We start from the raw sequence: 18,729 nt of genomic DNA on the forward strand, positions 1-18,729 counted from the left end.
CTCTTCGTCATGATGTCCTCTCCGACATCATCGCCAAATGCGCTGTCTACAAACAATCTTTCGGTTCTACCACCCATTCTCACCGATGGGACGGTGAAGCGGTCATCCACACTCCCAAAGGATCGGCTATCTACATATTCGAATGTCTCGTTCGTATCACAAAATCGCTCCCGCCCAGGCTCCCATGTCTTTCCGATCTTCCATACCAGCCTTCCCTATGCCCTAGTTCGAGATTTCGCCTACCCGTCCAGCCAACCACTCCATTATGGACCTCCTCCCCCGCGAGCATCCGGGGTCTCCACACCGGCAAGCGAGCATCGGCGCCTCTCCGACCCCCCGCCATCGTGGGATACAATGCGGGGATGGTCAACAGGGCACTCGGGTGCGGAGTCTCATACTGGCTTTGTTCCCCAACAGTTGCCAGCCATGTCCTTTGGGGATGGGCCACCATATAGCGAGGATGAAGATTTGCATAGCCCGGTCGTGACGTCGCGTCATCGCAAGAAGACTTCCGAGCATAACGGTCATGTTGACGAGAGGGTTATGCATGGAACTGGCCAGGCAGGGAACAATGATCGCGGAACGCTCGTTGGCATTAACCCTGATGGCAGTGAGACTTACTACGTGAATGATGGAGATTCATCAGAAGATGGACCCGGTGGGGAGTACGTGACATATCCGCCAAATGAAGGACGGTATTCAATCATGGGATATAACGCTCCTCACCAAGGCTATGAGCATGACCCGGGCTTTGAGTCTGAAGATGAAATTCCTGGTGAGAACCGGTACTCGAGAGACTATCAATTCGCCGTTGGCTGCCCGGATGAAGAGATGCATGGAAAGGCCGTTGCTCTCTTCGACTTCACGAGAGAACATGAGAACGAACTTCCTCTTACCGAAGGCCAAGTGATTTATGTTTCGTACCGACATGGCCAGGGTTGGCTGGTTGCCGAGGATCCTAAGACAGGCGAAAATGGTCTCGTTCCGGAGGATTTTGTGCGTCTTTTGCGAGAAATCGAAGGGGGTCTAACGTCGCTGAACGGGGACCCAACCCTAGACGTAACCGGAACCGTCGACACCAGTCAAGACACTGATCACTTATCTACTCCCACCCAGACTGAGCTGCCACCATTTGACGTGAACACTCACTCTGGAACGAAGGCCACCAGCGACAATGCCCCAGCTGCGACCTCGACTGAAAACACAGGTGCATCTCAAGAGTCGAACACTGCCGAGGGCTCCGGGAAGCGCTCAAGTACACTGAAGAAGCCGTGAGACAGCGCAACACCAACCATAAATGGCTTTGTTCGATCCATGCCCAGCCTCGGTGCTCCGTGCACGAGTCACCGGGAGTGGCCTGTCCGTTTCAGATTGCGCCACGAAGCCACGACAGCCGATCGACAGACCCATGCACTATCAACCTCCTTGCCACCTTATGATTGGGAGAGCCTCAATCATGAAACACACACATCTAGCATGGCTATGTACGCTGTCATTTATCATTGAACACTCAATGGCACCTCCTAGGTGGATCACCCGCCCAAACCGATCGAACTGAGACCTCCATACCATCCGAGATTTCTTATTTTCCTCTGAAACAAACGCCTTTTCAGACACGGTCTGATCCGCCACCTCCTTCCAACCTCATTTCTCAACACCGCAAGCTCATCCTTCATATTAACGCATATCACCCTTCACGATTCCAGTTCATGTCATCTAATTATACACGGGGAGATCTAGGGAGTGAAGAGGATTGAGAATTCTTTTCTTCTACTACATACCCTTCCAAAGACTTTGACCATCATATCACCTCGCTTGTTTCTTGTTTTCCCCTCGCCTCTTACTAGCCCCCCTATTTTCTTCCTTCTCCTGTATCTAGCCCTCTTCAGCGCAGGCGTTATACCAGCATCAATGATCAATGAGCATCAGAATAATGCCTTTATAAATCTATCAAATTATTACAATTTACAACTCACTGAGTGTATCCCCAACATTATATTGCGGTATGCCAGAAACATGTACACTGCCGAACTAGTCAGGTGTTTTTAGGTCTACCACATGAAACAAGATATACGGAAGCTTCGGTCATGTCGGTATATCATGGATTCTTTGGAGATGTACGATGTGTATAGACTGTTCTGTTTTTTCACCGTCACTGGCAAGATATCAGATCTAGTCCCGAGGACCCGAGATTTCGTGGACTGGGCACCTGGAAAGCAAGGCATAGACAGTATCGCGGAGAATTTTACGTGAGGATAGGGATATACCCTGCTCTGCTATAATGCAGATATATCTAGGAACAGAACCAAAAGAAAGGCGATCGAATGATCAAATGGGGAAAATAGAATGGAGTATCCAACAAAGCAGAAGAAAAGTAGAACAAAAAGGCGAGAGTCAAATCTGGAATTCTGAATGCTAAAAGTCATGGCCTCAGATCGCAAATGTTAAGGAGTTTTGAACTCGACAGGGTAGAAAGGGAAAGGGGGGAAAGGTAATTAGCAAGTTACAAGTGCTGGCAAATCAACCTAGCAAATCATCAAAGGCCGAGCTGGACTGTTGCTTGTGCTGGGGCTGGCTTGGTGTCGAAGCGCTGCTGGATGGGGCTGGGGCGCCCCAGATGCCGGCGCTGGCTTTTTCCTTGGCCATGCTGGCAAGGTTGGGACCCTTCTGGTTGCCTGTGTTGGTCTTCTGGATGCCGGCGCTGGCGCTGGCGGTCGACCACAGCGAGCCGAAGGCGTCGCCGGAGGGCTTCTTGGCTGCTGCTGAGGCTGGCTTGGTCGCTGTGCTGGATGGGCTGGCCATGGAGGACACGGAGGAAGTGGCAGCGTGGGAGGATCCGGAATGTTGGGGCACGTGGATGGAGGTGAAATAGTTTGGCGTGGCTGCTTGGTATCCGGAGGGCTTCTGCTGTTGCATTGGGGCCATCTGCGAAAGGGGAGTGGCCATCCCGCTGGAAGAGGGGGTGGGTGTGGCTGAGGTGAATCCAACCAGGCCGTTGATGTTGGCGCCCTGCGAGGCCGAGATTGGCTGAGGCGCGACGAACTGGGTGTTGGAGGTTGTGCTGGCGGTGGATGCTGGAGGAGGAATGTTGAACTGGTTTGACGACTGAGTGGGCTGGGTAGCCGGGGTTGCGGACTGGAAATCGTCGAATTCGTCGTCATCGTCGGCTGGGGTGGGGTCTAGAATGTTGAGGGCACTGCCGGCGGGTTGCTTGCCAGCCGCATTGGAAGTTGTGGTGACAGGCTCGTCGTCGCCAAAGTCGAAAAGGTCCGCTACAGGCTCAGGAGCTGGCTCGGGCTTCTTCGCCTGGGGCTTCGCTCGGGCAGAAGGCGTACGTGCGGGGGCATCGCCCTCATCATACTCATCATATTCTTCGAAGCGGTTGGACCGGCGTCCGGCGTCTTGGAAGTCGCCGCTAGATTGTCCACCAAACCCGCCGCCGTCACCGAAGACACCTCCGCTGTATCCGCCGTACCCCATACTGTCGCTGCCAAAGCCCCCATAACGACCGGAGCTGGACATGCCACCTCCAGTACCACTGCCGCCCTCGAAACCGCTGAACTTGTTGCGGTTGTTCTTGGCCTTTTTCCTTTCGGTGCGAATCTGGTCCACATCACCCAACAATTTCACCAACTCAGATGATCGATTGCGCACATTGATACCCTGATCCTTGCCATTCATATCAATATAGTGGAACTGTCGGAGCATCCGTATAAGCGACATATGAGATCGTGCATCATCGACAACTCGTTCGGAACCATTCTTCACAAGGAATTCGAGAAGCTGGAGACTCTATAAAAGGGAAAGAATTAGCTTTGGTCATAGCATGTCTAATTGACAGTCATGCTGCTCGTACCTTATAGATTTGTCTCCATTCCTCTGCGGCCTTATCGGTAAATCGCTTGTAGATCAGGGGCATGATCTCATTGAGCAATTGGCTGCAATAGAGAAAGGTCAGCGCTTGCGCATTGGATGGGTAATGCCAGGCAACATGGACTGACTAGCTGTGTGTTCCATTGGCAATCTCCTGCATCAACGTGGTCGAGGCACCCCAGGGTTCATTGTTTGTAGCTTCCCGGACCTAACCTGTGTAAGCATTGTGTCGCGAGATTTCTCAAATCCCACGCCCGGACTGATCGGATTCTGTTGCGCCGAGGCGGGCGGACGCGTACGAACCTTGGATTCCATCTCGGTATAGTTCATGACGGCTATGACGGGATCGAGTCAGCCTCCATAATGTGCAAGATTCATACAAGCCGATTCGCTTTTAGGATGCACCCGGGCCAGACGGGATTGGGACTTACCATTCTGGACCTTGCGGACACCAGCCTTCAGGTCATACAAGGTCATGTTGCTGACCTGGTCTTTGAGGTTGGAGAAATCCATCGCGAGGGGTGACTATCGGTCGTCAGGACAAGTAGGGGTAAATGGTAGCCCAAGATAGAAATAAGATCAGATATGCACAGGCAATTGGAAGCCAAGCATAGAACGATCGGAGCTCCCTGAGGATAGTGAACAATAGTGGAGGGGAAGGATGCCCGGCTTCAAGCTGGCCCGATTGAATGCCACGTCACGTGGTGACCCCTGACTCGAGCATACTTCCAGCTACCTACGGAGTACATGGAATCAATTATCTACTCCCGAGGTGCTTTGTAGTCTATCCGACTCTACTATAGACAGTCACGAAGGAAATTAAGAAACTAATATGTTCTACATGTAACAGTGCATGGTATCTCATACTGTGTACATGCCCCATCCACCTTGAGCCGAATGCTATCGCTATCAAACAAAATACCCATGGTATCTAACAAAGAAAGAGTAAAGAAAAAAGAACGATACCAGTAAAGATGTGCACCTGTCATCCCTCATCAAAAGTCCATAAGCCACTCATTCGTTATAGAATTTCTTCATGATCAAGTGCAAGAAAAGGTTGACATTGACTCGCATCTGTCCCTCGAACAAGTCCATGAACTGTGTGTTATTGAACTGGGCCTGCAGCAGATCGTCCAGCGGTACCTGTGCGTTGGCACCAGGGATCATCATGACACCGCTGCTGCCGTCGATGGTGAATACACCAACCTCATTACTTGAGATGGTCAAGTCGACCCGGTCCCATTGCCGCTCAGCGTAGCCCTTCCAGGAAACCAGGACGCCTCGGTCGGCCAGGGTGCGCGCAGAGTATTTGAAGGATCCAAATTTGAACACTTTGCCTGTCTTTTGCAGCTCTCGTTGATGGTCCCACTGCTTGGTAAATGGCATCAGGAATCGCTTCTTGCCCTTCTTGTTCTGTAACGTGATCATGGCCTGCTCAATGTAGTCGTTGTAGGTCTTGAGCTGCTGATCCAGGTAGACAGCTTGGTCGCTGAGACGCTGAGACGTCAGCCGAGCACCCTCTAGCTCGCGTTCTCGCTGGATTCTCCGACGATGCTTGGTGCGGATATCGATGGCGATGGCGTTCAGCAGATCCTGATAATGGTTGTGTCGGCTGATCTTGCCACTGTGTTCAAGTCGAAGAATGTTTTCGAGTGCAATGCCCTTGAGCTCGGAATAGCTCATAGCGCTGATGTCAATCAAGCTATTCGCTTCGGAGTAGGCACCACGGCGAGGGGCGTTAGTGCTCAATTCTTCACGGACTAGGTTGTGCCAGCGTTCCTCGTCCTCTACTGTCGGTTGCTTGAGCATAATGTCCATCAGGTTGGCGCCGGTTTGAACTCGGATGATGTAGAGTATACAACGCTTGGTCTCCATAAAGAGCGTCTTCACATCTGCTTCGGGGTCTGAAATTTCGGAGTCAGCAAATAAAGAAGAGACTGCCACTCGATTGCGATTCTTACCTTCAACCTGAGCCAACTTGGGATTCAACGTGAGGTTGATCTCGGTAGAGCTTACGCCCATCAACTCGTTCTCATTGCTCTTGACGTTGCCAAGTTCTCGAACAAGATCCTTGAGGAAGTCATCGGGGTGGGGGCACATATGGGTAATCTCTGAAGCCACAAGTTGGTGGATCGAGAAGATGTCAGACATCTTGATATACAATGTGGGTTTGGCCTTGGCATAAAGATCATTGAATTCATCAATGTCGAAATAGGACTCTGCATCCTGGACTGAGATCATCTCTCCCCAAATACGGCCTAATCGCTGGATCGAGTCGGCGATATAGCTATTGAGCGGCTGAAGATAGACGTTCTCCGCCCCGAAGAGTCTTCCAGAGGCGATTTGAGCAACGACCTTGGAAATTTCTCCAAGATTGCGCTTTTGTTCGTGGGTGAGGCCTCGATCAATGACACCATACTTCTCGGGCTCCAGCACAGCAGGCTGGAAATAATTCTTCCATACCCAGTGGCCGACAGTCTGAAGAATGAATCCGTGGTCTTCACCAGAGAATCTCTCAAGGAGATTTTGATACATCTGCTGGGCAAGATATCTGATCCCGAACGGCATGCGGTACAAGTGGTCCTCGAAGCCTGAGAACAACTGATCGACGATGTCACGAAGATCTTGCAGGTGTTTGATGAATGTCTCTCTGGTCTCAGGGTCTCTGATGGCTTCTTCTCGGGGAAGGTCCGGTTGTCGGCGGCTTCGTTGGCCGGTTTGGAGCTCCTCGTTGTTGATTGCGGAACGGTAGATCTGAATTGGGTCACTCTCCAAGTCAAGGTCTGGGTTATCGATAACTGACTCTTTGATCAGAGTTCCCAAGATGTCGCGCATGAATTTTCGATCGCGTGGTGATTTTGCATATGAGGCGAAGAGCTTGTTCCAGAAGGAGGTGCAGCGTAGGTACTCAGGGAGAGAAGTGAAGCTTTCAATGTCTTCTTTGGCAGATCGTGCTAGAAGCTTGATGAGATAGTACTCCTCGCGTCGTTTCTGGGAGTATCCAAAGAGACCCATCATCAAGTGCCGGATCCGCTCATATTCCTTGTCCGAAGTGTTCACTTCGCGCAATCGCCGGAACAAACGAGCAAGATACTGTGATTGGGTTTGAAGAAGGAAGAAAAACACCTGATATTGGTCAAGCTTTCGCCTTGAGGTCTTGTTGAGGGCTTTGAGATCGTAGGGGTCCTTGGAGGAAATCTCAGTGTTGGATAGTAGGTTACCAATGTGGCCACCAAAGTGCTTTTGATGCTTGACAACTTCATCCAGAGTGATCTTGTTCTTGACAAGAAGGGCAATTTTGATGTCAAGTTGGCTGATGTATTGCTCAGCAAGCTCATTCTGTCGTACTTGCTGGATAACCACCTTCCGCAGACGTTCAAACTCGATTTCTTCATCGAAGTCGAAATCGCTGTCATTGAGAAGATGCACGAAACCTTTGACAGTTCCGACAGGGGGATTTTTTCCGCTTGTCAGGCTCTTGTAGGCTTGTCCCTGGATTCGTCCTCGGATAACACTCTGGGCCTTAATGACCTTCTCCATGTTCTCGTTATAATGTTGGCGTCTTTCCTCAAAGCGGTTGCGGATGATGAGTCCTCTGATACGGGCTTGGAAGTCCACGATGACATCTTCCTCTGCTTCCAGATCAGTGAGGGTTCCGCCAACTTCGAGTCGTGCAAGCATGGCCCGAGCTAATGACTGAAGCTGAACAACTTCATCCTCATTCTCCTCAAGGCGAGCCAACACGCCGCCCACCTCCATTCGTGAGATAGCAGCCCTGGCGAGGGCCTGCAAGTCAATAACTGCATGTGTTTCCTGCTCCAATTCAGTTCGCTGTGCAAGGAGTTGTCGCCTGTGGATAACACCTCGAACGCGGGACTGGAGTAGCAAGATGGAAGGTTCTTCATTAGACAACGCAATCTTCTGCGCTTCCAAAGTGGCTCTCAGAGCCTGCCCCCTGAGAATACCCTGGAGGTTAAGCACCGGCAAAAGATGTTCGGCAAGCTCGGTACGGATGGCGGAGGTGTTTTTCCTCACAGCAGCGGCCCGCGCTATCGCTTGCAGTGCAGCGCATTCATTCTCGGTTTCTTCCAACGCCTGCAGCACCAGCGTTTGACGCTCTCTGGCAATTAGAGCCCTAATGTTCGATTGAATGCGAGTGATTTGAGATGCTTCGTTATTCAGCAAAACCTTCATCTGAGACAAATCCTGACGGGCAAGCGATCCCCGAATAGCAGCCTGGAGCGACTTGACAGGAGTGTCAATCTGCTTCACCTCATGCGAGTGAGCACTCATCCTTCTCCGCTGCAAGGTGCCGCGGATTGCTGCTTGGAGAGTCTTGATAGAGCTGCCAACTTGTCTGACCTCTTGAGAATGTGCTTCCATACGTTTCCGTTGTAAAGCACCACGAATCACTGCTTGGAGTGACGTGACGTCGTTTTTGGCTTGCCGAGACCGTTCGTATTGGTCTGCAACTTTCATCCGTTGCAATGCACCTCTGATAACTGCTTGAAACGATGTGACATCGTTCTCAGCTTGACGAGTCTGTTCGTATTGGTCTCCGACATTCATCCGCTGCAATGCACCTCTGATCGCAGCCTGGATCTGCTTTATGCCAGACTCTTCTCGACGTGCGCGGGTTTGCAAGAGAGTGGCCTGGCTGCGCGCCTTGGAACCTCGAACCAGGCTCTGGAACTGCAAGATCTCAGTTTCCTGAGCTTGTCGCCATTGCTTGTCGCCTTGTTGACGGCGACGGACAATGAACCCACGACTGATGGCCTGCAAGCCAACTGCAAATTGGAGCATGCTAAGGCGGTAGTCACTGATCTGACGCGCCCAGTCTCCACGTAGACGTGACTGTAGCTCAATGAGAAGAGGTTCGAAGTCCCACAAGTCGTTCATCGTATTGCCGAGTCGTAAACGCGTCATAGCACCTCTCACTTGAGCCTGGAAATCGCATATTGAGTCTTCGTTTGCGTGGAGTTCTCGGTCAATGCGATCCTCCTCTGATTCAACAGGCTCGGGCTCAGGTTCAGGTTCCGCGCCAAAGTTTGCAGCCATGCCCGCAAAGCTGGGCATACTAACACCGGCCTTGTCAAGCCCCTTTTGGGTCTTCTCAAGTTCATGGTGTTCAAACTCAAGCTGGCCAACCAAGTTACCCATACGGAAATCCAGCATGCCATTTTTGAAGAGTAGCCATGACAGCGCGTGGATACAGTGGATGACCTTGGGGAGGTTTTTCTTCTCATACAGGTCGATGAGTTCGAATCGAAACAATTCTGGCAGCTCAACTTCATCGAGGAATCGGAAAAACAGGGCAATGTTGTCCGAATGGCGATACTGTAACTTAGGGTGCCGGAAGATACGAAGTGTTTTGCCTGCGTACATTGCTTGCACCACTTCTGCGAGAGTGACACCGTCTCGCAGTGCCTCCTCTAGCTCAACGATTGGCGGAATTTGCTTTTGGATAACATCCTCGATCCACTGTTTGGCTTCTCCGATATGACACAGGTACTCGTAGGCTTGGATGAACTGTCGCTGCTGGTCCATCCAATTCCCGGCTGCCCATGAAGACGCCTTCGGCTTTTCGGGAGATATTGCCCCATTTCTTGCGGCAATGGAGTCTGCTCGTTTGAGACGTCTTCGGCCTTGTAGACCGACTACAGAGGCGGCGGCTGCGCTAAATTCGTTCTCGCCAGACTGTGCGAATTTCGAAAGAGTCCTGAGATGGCGGGTCGAAGATTTCTGGAATGTCCGAAGCTCTGGGGCAGTAAGCGCTGCTGTGAGCTGCGGGGGATGAGTGCTGTGAGACGTGGTCTTTTGTGGGGACGAGGAACGCGACCCGCCGGGCACAGGAGACCACTGACGGGGGGAGGTGGGTGCTGGAGGACTCTGAGGTTCGTAGGCGGGGCTTTTGTGACACGGAGGTTGGTTTTCCTGGGGGTATAGTTGACGCGATTCGGGGGTGCTAGGTCGGTTCTCTTTCCAATGGTGTGATTGATCAATTGTTTGGCTTCGTGAATGTCGGTAGCCCCCAGTATTTGCGGTTGAGGGTGGGACATTGGAGGTTTGTTGAAGTGGTCGTAGAGATCGGCGGATGTTGTCGTACGCTGTGCCAGCATTTGACCAACTCCCATGCTCCATTGCGTCCGTAACAGTGCTTGCTGAATTTATGCTGCTCGCCTCACTCTTCCCTCGGAAGTGTCCCAAACTGATGGGTATCGACGCATTAGAGGAGACTGTGCTAGTCCGGCTAGGCGTGAATGAGCTGGACGCGACCGAGTATGCAGACGAGTTTGTGGATGCTGTCGAATCGTGTCGTAATGGACTCGTGGATTGCGCAGGAAGGTCCGTCTGGGCCCGCTTGAGAGATGGAAATTGACTTGCCATCATTAATCTCGGAACAGGTATGCGATAATAAATTGAAAAATGTCGCGCTCCTTTGACCGCATCCCTGCTCTGGTGGCAGAAGTGGAATGTGCGGAATAAACAACGCCTCGAAAACCTTTATTCGGCAGGACGTCTGGAATCGGTCAAAAGTCAAGGGCGACTTCCCATAATTCTCCTTCCAGGAAATCAAAAGTAAACCACTACGTAAGTGAATCGATACGTCGTGAGTTCGTGAGTTCCCGATGGAATTGTTGACGGTGGGGGTACAAGTGCAACCAAGATCCCCCGAAGTGGGCGCAGGGGGCACAACAAATCTCCATATCGGGTATAGCGCAATCAGGTGACTGTGGCTCCCCGATCTAAAATTCACGTGATATTGTGGACACAGATTGCGTTACTCGACAAGCCACACCTCACCTTTCTACTGTAGTCTGTGTACCAGTAGCTACCTACAGTCTACAGATATATATACTGCTACGGCTCGCTCGAATTTGAATCTTAGAAACAAGGTGTTTTACAATAGCATGATTAATGCTGAGCATTCCTTTCATTCCCTATATTTGGATTCTGGCCTATCAAACCCGTCAATTGATCGCAGTCGTGGTAAAAGCGGCTGGTGTGACCTAGGTATTAGGCAGGTCTTAAGTAACGTTATACGCGACCGAGCTTCAAGGGGAAGGGTACTCATACTGCTAGATCTTAAACTAGGTAGTCTAGAGAAAGTGGCTTTTTATCTCTGTGACGTTAGAATATGTAAGATGTCTGCCAAATACTGATGTTGGTCCTACGGCCCCGACGCCGAATGTAGAATTCATGACGGCGCTATGTACCTACTATTTTAGATACTATCTTGTATGCTTTTCTCCTCACCCACCATTTCTCCATCTCTCTATCCGGCTCACGCTCAAAGTCCACAGTGGAAGCTGAACCATGACTCCGCAATCCACGGATAACGGGACAAGATGCACAAGAGCAAGACTATGGAAGCAAAACGCGATAGGCGGATCACCCAGCCCTGTCAAGTGTCAATCATTGTCCATGTATCCGAAGACCCAGCTCAAGATCCGGATATCTTCACGAGGGTTGGCTCTCGGCGAAAAGCGTCCCCAAAATAAAAGATCCAGCCAAAATTCTGCACAGGTTGGGTTGCGGCCCTTTCCCGTGAGAAGCGTTGAATGAATTTGGTCACTATAGCTGTTAGCACTGCTCCTAGTGCCGGCCCCAGTACTGATCCTACCAACTGCAAGCCGCCCTGGATCCAGGCTGCGGTGATGGTGTCCGACATGATCGTGCTCTTAACAATATCGGAGCGGAAGAAAGAAAAAGGGTTAGATCAAGAGAAAATATAACGTTAACGTACCTTTGGATTTCTAGATTCGCGCAGTGAAGAGGAGAGAAAAGGAGAACAGAGGGGCAGACGGCATTTGACCTGGGAGGTTCACAACTTGAGGAAGCTGCTGCTGTGGAAACTACAATTTTGCTTGAGCCTTCCTTGATGGCTCAACGTTATATTTTCTCTTGATCTAACCCTTTTTCTTTCTTCCGCTCCGATATTGTTAAGAGCACGATCATGTCGGACACCATCACCGCAGCCTGGATCCAGGGCGGCTTGCAGTTGGTAGGATCAGTACCGGGGCCGGTACTAGGAGCAATGCTAACGGCTATAGTGACCAAGTTCATTCAACGCTTCTCACGGGAAAGGGCCGCAACCCAACCTGTGCAGAATCTTGGCTGGATCTTTTACTTTTGGGGACGCTTTTCGCCGAGAGCCAACCCTCGTGGAGATCCGGATCTTGAGCTGGGTCTTCGGATACATGGACAATGATTGACACTTGGCAGGGCTGGGTGATCCGCCTATCGCGTTTTGCTTCCATAGTCTTGCTCTTGTGCATCTTGTTCCGTTATCCGTGGATTGCGGAGTCATGGTTCAGCTTCCACTGTGGACTTTGAGCGCCGTTAGGCGTCGAGAGCCAAACTCTCGAATCATCAAGCTCCTTGAGGGCTTGGTATCCACAGTGTGGCTTAGCCATGATCCTAGCTATGACGGAAACAAGATGTGATTGCTATCAGACTTGATTTGGTCAGTCGTCGCAGCGTTGCTTGATACTTGCTATACTCCCATGTTTCGGCGCGGCTGACTCTGATGGATGTGGAGTGCAAGCCACCAGCACCGAGCTCGCACTTCTTCGCAGTGCTGGTGACTAGTAACCTTCGGGTGAAGCTAAGTCGAGCTCATTTGTACATAGAACCTTTCTCATGAATTGACCTACTATCATTTTGATTAACGCCTTTTGCTTCTGTGCAGTTTCTGTAATCTCATAGTACCGTCAATGCAATTTAATGAACACTCCTCTCTGCTGAAACAGTGAAAGTAGTATCTAGTGTGTTGGAAGAAGAAATGGTGTGTATGAGTTGGTGAATGGCGTCACTCCCGAATAGGCCGAAAGAGCTCTTTGCAGCTGAGGGATAGACAAGCTTGATCGACTGGTAGTGAAAGCCAACTGAAAGGTGATGGTGACGTACTGATTGCAAGTTCTATTCCAAAATAACGAGATGATTGTTGTTCCGTTACTGTTAACCGTATATAGTTCTTCAGGGACCTCCCGCAGTAAATTCGGTTTATTCAATTTGAAACCCCAGGAACACGCCACGAAGTTAGAGGTTAATACCTAAATTTACGTAGATAACTTTAGGGTTCAAAAGCCAAGCCTAGGCCAGGGGTGAATCCAAATATCCAATAGCGCAATGATCCCAGTACATTCAAAAAGCAGGTTGCCGGTTGAACCGACCCCGCCAACAAAACCACCGGACAAAACTTTGTCCCTCTTCTGGTCACCAACCTTGAGCATCAAACCGGTGAATTATCTTACTCCTTTTCATCGAATCATCAGGGCTTTACCATGGAATCGCTACTATCTCAACCTCGCTACATCTACAAGATTGTGCCTTCCACCACACCGGTCCGCGAGCCCATTCCTGAACGACTGGAAGTAAGCGATCTTGACAAAAAAGATGGCTATATCCACCTCTCGATGGCGCACCAAGTGGGAAACACTCTGAAAACATTCTTCACCGAAGAACCGCTTGTCTATGTGTTGCGGATCGAGTATCATCGCGTGATTCAAGACATCAAATGGGAGTCACCAGATCTTAAAACTTGCGGACCTCGACCTGGAGAGGGTCTCTTCCCCGTAAGTTACATGATTTACTTTCCAATTGTGACTTGCTGAACAGAAATATAGCACCTTTACAATGGGCTTAAACTGGGCAAAGAAGAGATTGAAAGTGTCGCCATCTGGCAGAACGATGAGGGATGGGACAAGGCTCTGACCGCAGCGAAACCGTGGCTTTTGTACTGAGGTCGGATACTGTTACATTCCATCCAATTCGATACCAATGATAACTTTGGAAGCATATGTTCAAAGTATCTAATGCCCGACAATGTTTCCATCGTTATTTATTGCTGCCCCTGGATGGAGTGGATGGATCATGGGTGCACTTAGTATTCACCAAGTGGGTGGTAGTGCAGCACTTGATCGTCTTTTTACGCTATGTTACCCCTCTAAGAGGGAAATATAATGGGTTGAAGTAATTAGGCATGGTCCACTCACAGTACAAAGAAGGATCCGCGCTAGCCAAGACCATGAAGCTTGTCGCAACCTCACTTGGTTCACCTGGCCTATTATAGGAATCATGTTTGGTTCAACGAATGGTATGGATGATGCTTAGTGGACGCGACTGCATTGGCCTGCTTTCGTGCTCAAAAGACATTCCAGTAGCCTCTGCATCAGGCTGTTCCGTATACAAAGTTATAAATGACGGCGCGATAAGCACCCTCCCTGGCCATCAAAATATTCATTAATTCTTTGTACGGCCAACACTGTAAACAAATACATTCTACTGTTACCTCTAGTACCCGCAGGTTCCGGGGGAGTGATAGGTAACCTTTTGCTTTGGCATTTGTGTTCTGCGGGATAGTTGATACTCAGCTAATAACTAATGAGGACTTCGGACAAGAGCGAGGCTGTTAGGTTCTAGGGACTGCCTGTTTAATGCTTTTGTCCAACAACTTCAGACATGACGCTTCCAATATGAGATGAATTATGGAAACCTTGTAAGCCTACTGATCGTGATCTATATCGGTATCACCACAAGTACTGGAAGGCCACAGTAACGATTCATCGATGTGCGACGAAGACTTGCCATCATGCCATGCAGCAAATGAGAAGCTAAAGAAACATGTAGACTCGGCCTGATAACGGTACTAGCATCTCACATTTCCTTGGCGGAACTGGTTCAAGTTTTCTTTGTGTTAAGCACATCTCTGCATATTCTTCGTGTCCATTTCGTCATCCCCGATCTTCGATCAAAGGATACTCAATTACTTATTAGTTATTACAGCATCTAGAAGACTAGAGAATGTTTATTGGCGGAGCGACTGTCTAATTGTCAATTAGGCGTAACTGCATATATCAATGCACATCATACATTCGAGGTAGCACGCAGATCCATCAAGATTGACACCGTCGATTTAGGCTAAGGATAGATCAGCTTACCGCCTTTCAGGTTCTCGTTTACTGGCCAATCAACAGAGCCAACCGTGAAAAAGCCGGTGCGCTATACCGGATGTAGACAAGCGTCCTGTCTGGGTTGGCCGTGCACGGAAAAGAAAAGGGACCAATTTTTCGCTCGAACTTTTTCTTCTTCTTTCTTTTCTTTGGGAAAGCTCGACTTTCTCCATCAGCAGAACGTTTCTTTCTGTTGATTAAGATTTTACTTCAAAGTCGTGTCTCCATCTTTATTCTGACTTCTCTCTCTTTCTTTTAATCATGCCTATCACCGCTGGCGATGCAGCTCCTGGTGCTGCCATGAAGGCTGAGATCACTGACTACACCAAGGCCCTGGAGGTCGTGGAGACCTACTCTACTCGTGATGGTCTTGATGTTGATACCCTGCTTGACTCCGATAAGCACGGTGCATTGACTTACAACGATTTCCTGATCCTTCCCGGTTACATCGGTAAGTTGGATGAACCCCGCAGACAGATTTTTTTTTTCAACTCGTCCTAACTTGCATAGGCTTCCCCGCTTCCGATGTCTCCCTGGACACCCCTGTTACCAAGCGTATCTCCCTGAAGGCCCCTCTTCTATCCTCTCCCATGGACACCGTCACCGAGCACAACATGGCTATCCACATGGCTCTGCTCGGTGGCCTGGGAGTTATTCACCACAACTGCTCTCCCGAGGATCAGGCGGAGATGGTCCGCAAGGTTAAGAGATATGAGAATGGTTTCATTCTGGACCCCGTTGTCCTTTCTCCTACCGCCACCGTTGGTGAGGCCAAGGAGCTGAAGGCCAAGTGGGGTTTCGGTGGATTCCCTGTTACTGGTAAGATACACCCATCTATTTCCCCTAACACCCACCCGCCAATCTTGCATGATGAACAACCTTCTTTAATTATAACTTTCGTTCCACTGTAGCAACGAAAGTTGCCCTGTAGAGAACCAGATCTTGTCTGATCAATTTTTGCCCATCCCAAAAATTTTCTTCACATCAGCTTTTTGCAGCATTTGCTAATGTTTGAACGCAGAGAACGGAACCCTGAAGTCCAAGCTTATTGGAATGGTTACCTCCCGTGACATTCAGTTCCACCGTGATCTTGATGAGCCTGTCACTGCCATCATGGCCACTGACCTCGTTACTGCCCCGGCCGGTACCACCTTGGCCGAGGCCAATGAGGTTCTCCGTCAGTCCAAGAAGGGCAAGCTTCCCATCGTCGATGCTAATGGCAACATTGTGTCTTTGCTCTCTCGGTCTGATCTGATGAAGAACCTCCACTATCCCCTGGCCTCCAAGCTTCCCGACTCCAAGCAGCTGATCTGTGCCGCTGCTATTGGTACCCGTGAGGAGGACAAGGCCCGTCTCAACCTTCTTGTTGAGGCTGGCTTGGATATCGTTATCCTGGATTCCAGCCAGGGTAACTCTATGTACCAGATCGATATGATCAAGTATATTAAGAAGAACCTGCCCCAGATCGACGTTATCGGTGGTAACGTCGTCACCCGCGAGCAGGCCGCAGCTTTGATTGCTGCCGGTGTCGATGGCCTGAGAATTGGCATGGGCAGCGGTAGTGCCTGTATTACCCAGGAAGTCATGGCTGTCGGTCGCCCCCAGGCTGCCTCCGTGCGCAGCGTTGCATCCTTCGCCGCTCGCTTCGGAGTTCCCTGTATCGCCGACGGTGGTGTCCAGAACGTTGGGCACATCGTTAAGGGCCTGGCCATGGGTGCCAGCACCGTCATGATGGGCGGTCTCCTTGCGGGTACCACCGAGTCTCCCGGCGAGTACTTCGTCAGCAACGAGGGCCAGCTCGTCAAGGCCTACCGTGGCATGGGCAGTATCGCCGCCATGGAGGACAAGAAGGCTGGTGGTGGCGGAAAGGACAGCAAGGCCAGCAACGCTGGTACTGCTCGCTACTTCTCCGAGAAGGACCGCGTCCTTGTCGCACAGGGTGTTGCTGGCTCCGTTCTGGACCGTGGCTCCGTCACTAAATTTATTCCTTATCTCGTCGCTGGTGTCCAGCACTCGCTGCAGGACATCGGTGTTCAGAGCCTTTCCGCTCTGCACGATGGCGTTGACAATGGCACCGTGCGCTTCGAGATGAGAAGTGCCAGCGCTATGACCGAGGGCAACGTTCACGGTTTGCACAGCTATGACAAGAAGCTTTACTCGTAAGATCCAGGCTTTCCTTGTTAAGACGACTGGACTTTTCTTCTCTTGTGAATATGTCACCGGGGCCACCCCGATGATGTGGCCCCCAAAAAATATAAAATAGGGGCAAAGGATAGGAGTTTACGATTTGAAGATTTACGCCATTTCTGTTAATGAGCAAATGTTAATTTTTTCTCTTCACTATTCATATTTCAATAGTAAAATAATGTACTGTGCACTGCGCAAAGACATGGTGCGGCGTTCGGCTAAGCTGGATGAGGTTTAGCTGCACGCGGGGTACCTAGGCAACTTGGAACTGCCCAGGATCTCCCGAGGTCTGGTCTTCGGGTCTTCGCTCTTTACTATAAACATCAAGTAGCCGTTCCTCGGGTTGGAAATTGTATCATGCCCCTTCTTCAACAATATTTCTGTCGCCAAATAATACAACGATTTACTGTTGGCCTTGGGTTTCAGACATCTTGCTCCTCTCGCATTTCTTCCGTTCTGTCATCTCGGCATCCAAGTGATCAATCTGCTTTCAGGCTATACACATCTACGAACAATCCAACGTCCCAGAAAATGGCTGGCGCAAAACGAAACGCTGGGCCTGCAGTGCCCAGTCCTAGTTCCAGGTGAGCGAGTAGCAAGGGATCACATAACCAATATCCGCGGACCCAAATTATCCAGATAGGATCATAGGACGGTCTCAAATGAACAAGACTGACTATTCAATAGCGTGCTTCTCGTATCCTCAAAGAACGAGATTCTTCTTCTCCATCGTGTGAAGACCTCTTCCTCTTTTGCATCTGCGCATGTCTTCCCGGGTGGCAATTTATCCAGCCAAGATGGGGAATGCCCACCACCCGAAGACCTCACTCGACATGAAGATTCCCCTAGTTACCGACGTGCAGCCATCAGAGAGCTCTTCGAAGAAAGTGGAATTCTTCTCGCGAAAGACCGGAAAACCGGGAAGATGCTTGCCGTCGATGAGCCAATCCGTGAAGCAGGCAGACGGCTCATCCACCAGAACAAGACCACTTTTGATGAGTGGCTGAGACAGCAGAACCCCGATGCTGAGCCTGACCTAGGTTAGTTCCTAGGTGATTTGGTATTTCATATGCAGCATGCTGACTATACAGACCCGTTGATTCCGTTCAGTCGGTGGATCACGCCAACTAACGTGCCCAAACGATTCACCACGCAGATGTATCTCTACTTCTTGCCATTGCCAATCAATGTCGACAAGAATGTTCTCGCTCAGCTCCCTGCAGAGGGCGAACACGACCAGCTCGAGGTCCCAACCAGCGATGGTGGAATTGAGGTCACGGAAGCACAGTTCCTTCCGGCCTCAGAGTGGATTAAACGTGCACAAAGAGCAGAGGTCATTCTGTTCCCACCTCAGTTCCTTCTTCTGCACTTGGTATCGCAGTTCCTGGACAAGGAGCCTCGTGCAGGTGCCTCCATTGAAGAGATGGAGAAGCGTCGCCAGGCGCTTGTTGATTTCACCAAGTCAGGTTCTCCCCCATGGACAGATAAGTGCATCTCTCCCACAGTTGTTCAGATGACCAGTGACGGGCAATCTATTTTGAATTTGAATAATCCTGGACCTGAGTTGAAAGGGTCGACTAGGCGGGGAGAGCCTAACATCGTTGTTCTCGTGCGGTTCAAGAAGGGCAGTGCAAGGGAGGTCTCTGTGAGATGGAAGAAGGATGTTTTGCAGGAAGAGAGAGAGAAGAGTAATCTATAGAATAGTAGTTATAGT

At 50.3% G+C, this 18,729-nt stretch overlaps 5 protein-coding genes across 5 annotated transcripts; 3 read left to right on the forward strand and 2 right to left on the reverse strand.

The window, feature by feature from the left end:
• Positions 1-12: 12 nt before the first annotated feature.
• N7515_006424 (adaptor protein NBP2) lies at positions 13-1,275 on the forward strand (the record flags this gene model as incomplete). Its single annotated transcript, XM_056667168.1, has 1 exon — positions 13-1,275. One exon carries the CDS (start codon positions 13-15, stop codon positions 1,273-1,275), a length of 1,263 nt encoding a protein of 420 aa, XP_056520764.1.
• Positions 1,276-2,520: 1,245 nt separating this feature from the next.
• On the reverse strand, positions 2,521-4,386 carry N7515_006425 (ENTH domain-containing protein; the record flags this gene model as incomplete). The annotated part of the gene is made up of 5 exons (XM_056667169.1): positions 2,521-3,792; positions 3,857-3,938; positions 4,002-4,081; positions 4,177-4,208; positions 4,305-4,386. 5 exons carry the CDS (start codon positions 4,384-4,386, stop codon positions 2,521-2,523), a joined length of 1,548 nt encoding a protein of 515 aa, XP_056520765.1.
• A 501-nt stretch (positions 4,387-4,887) lies between these two features.
• N7515_006426 (putative Ras GTPase activating protein) lies at positions 4,888-10,260 on the reverse strand (the record flags this gene model as incomplete). Its single annotated transcript, XM_056667170.1, has 1 exon — positions 4,888-10,260. One exon carries the CDS (start codon positions 10,258-10,260, stop codon positions 4,888-4,890), a length of 5,373 nt encoding a protein of 1,790 aa, XP_056520766.1.
• A 2,900-nt stretch (positions 10,261-13,160) lies between these two features.
• N7515_006427 (DUF952 domain-containing protein) lies at positions 13,161-13,619 on the forward strand (the record flags this gene model as incomplete). The annotated part of the gene is made up of 2 exons (XM_056667171.1): positions 13,161-13,451; positions 13,503-13,619. 2 exons carry the CDS (start codon positions 13,161-13,163, stop codon positions 13,617-13,619), a joined length of 408 nt encoding a protein of 135 aa, XP_056520767.1.
• Positions 13,620-15,089: 1,470 nt separating this feature from the next.
• N7515_006428 (Cystathionine beta-synthase core) lies at positions 15,090-18,714 on the forward strand (the record flags this gene model as incomplete). Its single annotated transcript, XM_056667172.1, has 5 exons — positions 15,090-15,279; positions 15,339-15,647; positions 15,850-16,987; positions 17,703-18,055; positions 18,107-18,714. The coding sequence occupies 5 exons, from the start codon at positions 15,090-15,092 to the stop codon at positions 18,712-18,714; spliced, it is 2,598 nt and encodes an 865-aa protein (XP_056520768.1).
• Positions 18,715-18,729: the final 15 nt, after the last annotated feature.

Source organism: Penicillium bovifimosum (genome assembly GCF_028826915.1).
Source record: "Penicillium bovifimosum strain IBT 22155 chromosome Unknown utg000005l_segment0_segment0, whole genome shotgun sequence".
Classification (NCBI taxonomy): domain Eukaryota; kingdom Fungi; phylum Ascomycota; class Eurotiomycetes; order Eurotiales; family Aspergillaceae; genus Penicillium; species Penicillium bovifimosum.